Source organism: Hipposideros armiger, unplaced genomic scaffold, assembly GCF_001890085.2.
Source record: "Hipposideros armiger isolate ML-2016 unplaced genomic scaffold, ASM189008v1 scaffold_135, whole genome shotgun sequence".
Classification (NCBI taxonomy): Eukaryota; Metazoa; Chordata; class Mammalia; order Chiroptera; family Hipposideridae; genus Hipposideros; species Hipposideros armiger.
The window spans coordinates 1686091-1688825 of NW_017731485.1; the positions used below are offsets into that span (position 1 = coordinate 1686091).

Below are 2735 nucleotides of genomic sequence, written 5' to 3' on the forward strand. Positions count from 1 at the left end.
GGAGGGGGGGCAGGAATGGGCGGTCGTTACTGAGGTCCCCGGGCGGAGGGGGGGCAGCATTAGGTGAGGGCAGCCCAGGACGACCAGGATCTGGACTCTCCCCTAAGCCTGACCACAACCGTTCAGAGCACCCCCCTCCACCAGCTCTCTCCCAAGCCGGACCTGGGAAGCCTGTCTCTGTCCCACTCCGGAAGCCGAGGCCTCAGTGTCCTCTCCCGGGCCTCTTCGCAGCAGCAGACCCCCTTCCTGACCCTCCGAAGCCTGGCTCCTCCCACCCTCTCCCTGACCCAACTCCACTCCGGAAGCTCCCGGTCCGCTGCACCCCTTCCCAGAGACTCCACCCTGAGCAACTCCGGAAGCCCCACGGCTCATTGCCGAGGCTCTCCCCGCACTGGCCCCCGCCCTCGCCCTCCACGCAGCGTCCAGGAGCCACCTGCCCCAGCAGCCAGCATGACTGCGGCTGCACTTAACCGGAACCCCCTCGCCCAGCAGCTCCAAGCTCGCCCCGAGACCTCTCCCACCCCGAGGCTCCAGGTTCCCAGCGCCTCCTCTCTAGCAACTCCTAGCTCCGGGCGCCCCTTTTCCAGCAGCAGCTCCGGGTCCCGGCGCTCCAACCCCGGCCCCCAGCTGCCCCAGTCCCCCAGCAGCCACACTCACTCTCCGGCGGCAGAGCTCCAACACCACGAACACGAAGTCGTTGTCCTCGAAAAAGCCGTGGAAGCCCACGACGTGCTGGTGGGCGAGGCTGCGGTGAATGGATATCTCCATGGACATCTTCTCCTTCTGGTGCGGCTTAAGCAGCAGCGACTTCGGCACGATCTTGCCCGCGAACACCTCCTTCGTGTCCGCGTCCGAGATCTCGAAGCACTTGGCAAAGCCGCCCTTCCCCAGAAAGCGGCCCCGCAGATAGCGCCGCCGGCTGCGGAGGTCCACTAGGACCTCCGGGATCTCTTTGGCCGGCGGGGCGGCCGCCGGGGCCCCGGGAGCTGCAGCTCCGGGGCCCCCGGCTTTCCCTGGCTCGGCTGGTGCCCGCGCCAGCTTCCCTGCAGTCGCCGCCGCACTCATGTCCCCGGAATTGCTCAGCGGTCCCAGCCGGGTCTGAACAGAGGTTTGACACCGCTCGGCTCCTCCTCGAATTCAAACGCGGCGCCGGGAACGTTACAAAGGTCTGCGCGCCGCTGATTGGTCGCGGGGATTTAAAATCCAAACCCGCCCGCCGCGCGGTACTCTGGGAGCGCCCGGCTCCGCGGCCGCCTTTAAACTTTACCCAGCCGGGATAGGGCGTTTGGGGAAGGAGAAACGAACTTGATTGACAGGGCTGACGGACAGCAGACACGTGGGGTGCCAGGGAAGCCAGCCCGAGGGGGCCGGAGTTCAGGGCTTCTCCGTTTCTCGGCGGGTCTGGGAGCTCCTGCAGTTCACAGGCACCTCCTCCTCCAGGAAGCTTTTCTTAACACCTTCCTGCACCCCTAGCCGCCTTCCAGAACAGAAGCTCAGGAGAGAGGCCCGGCAGCGCCAAGAGCTGGCTTGGGAGAGCCTTAGCACACGCCTCCCATGTCATTAGCTCTCTTCCCAGACACCCCAAATAAACTAAAATCTAAGTAAAAACAGAATGCTCGACGGGAATTTGCACCTTCAGGACAAGGCCCCTACTCACCTCCTTCAAATAGTAGCTGCTCCTGGGCCCCTCTGGCTTATAGAGCAACTCGACTCAAACTAGGCCAGGGGCCGCCAGCACTGCCAGCACCTGGGAGCTTGTTAGAAAGGCCACACTCCCGGGGAGAACTGCCCTTCCATCTGCCTAACAAGCCCTACACACGCCGAGGTTTGAGAAGCACATGCCAGGGCCCCTCACTGTACAAGCAGACCTGGCTTGTTCCCTGCTGTGCTTCCCAGTGCTGGGAAGAGTGGACCCCGTTGGCAGAGGGCTGGGCAAACTGGTGGGCCAAGGCCAGCTCCGGCCCCTCCCTTTTTAAAACTGGGATTCAATTTACAGCACTCAAAAATCAATACTGAGCTGAGCAGCTGCTGAGCTGCCAACAGGTGACAGGATGGCTCAGCTTAAAAAAAAATAATAATAAAATAAAAATCAATAGAGCTCACATAAAAATCCAGATCTGTGGCTTTTCCTGGAAAACCCCCCCCCCCCCCAAAAAAAACAAACCTAGCAGCTCTGGCAACTCTACGCCTACATACTTTCCCAGTGTGTCACCAGTCCTAGCTCTGTCCCCTTTGCCCCTTTGCCTGTTTGGCTTCCGTAGATACTTGAGTGGCAACCCTGGCAAAACACCCAAGTCAGGAGTCCTTTCTCTGCATGCCCCTCGCGCCCTACGATACCTTTGATGGAGCTGAACAAAAACCCACCACATTCTAAGTCTCTCTTTATCTGCCTCCCAATAAACTGAGAGGAGGTGATGACGTCCCTCCAACGCTGTGTCCCAGGCTCCTAGTGCAATGCCCGGTGACAAATCTTTGCTGAACAAAGGGAATTTAAAAAAAATTAAGTTATTGTTGTTTATCCCCGTGGTGTATAGTCTTCTATTTTATCTTTTTATTGAAGTTGGTTCTATGTACAGAAAAAGTGTACATATCACAATTGTACAGCTCAGTGACACTTCGCAAACTGAACACACCCATGTAAACAAGACCCAGGCTGAGAAAGAGTGCCACCGACACCCAGATGTCCCCTGTGCCCTGTGTTGGGGGGTTTCTAAGACCACCCCCTACTTTGATGA

The 2735-nt window shown here is 59.0% G+C and overlaps 1 protein-coding gene across 2 annotated transcripts in view; it reads right to left on the reverse strand.

Moving 5' to 3' along the window:
• The window catches only part of PLK1 (polo like kinase 1), a 10974-nt gene extending 8889 nt beyond the window's left edge, over positions 1 to 2085 (reverse strand). Inside the window, exon 1 of one of the 2 annotated variants that reach the window (XM_019649796.1) lies at positions 658 to 2085. In XM_019649796.1, the coding sequence (XP_019505341.1) occupies positions 658 to 1065 (408 nt within the window). In that variant the 5' untranslated portion in view covers positions 1066 to 2085. Of the gene's footprint in view, positions 1 to 162 lie in introns of both variants that reach the window. The other variant, XM_019649799.1, reaches the window with a different exon arrangement.
• Positions 2086 to 2735: the final 650 nt, after the last annotated feature.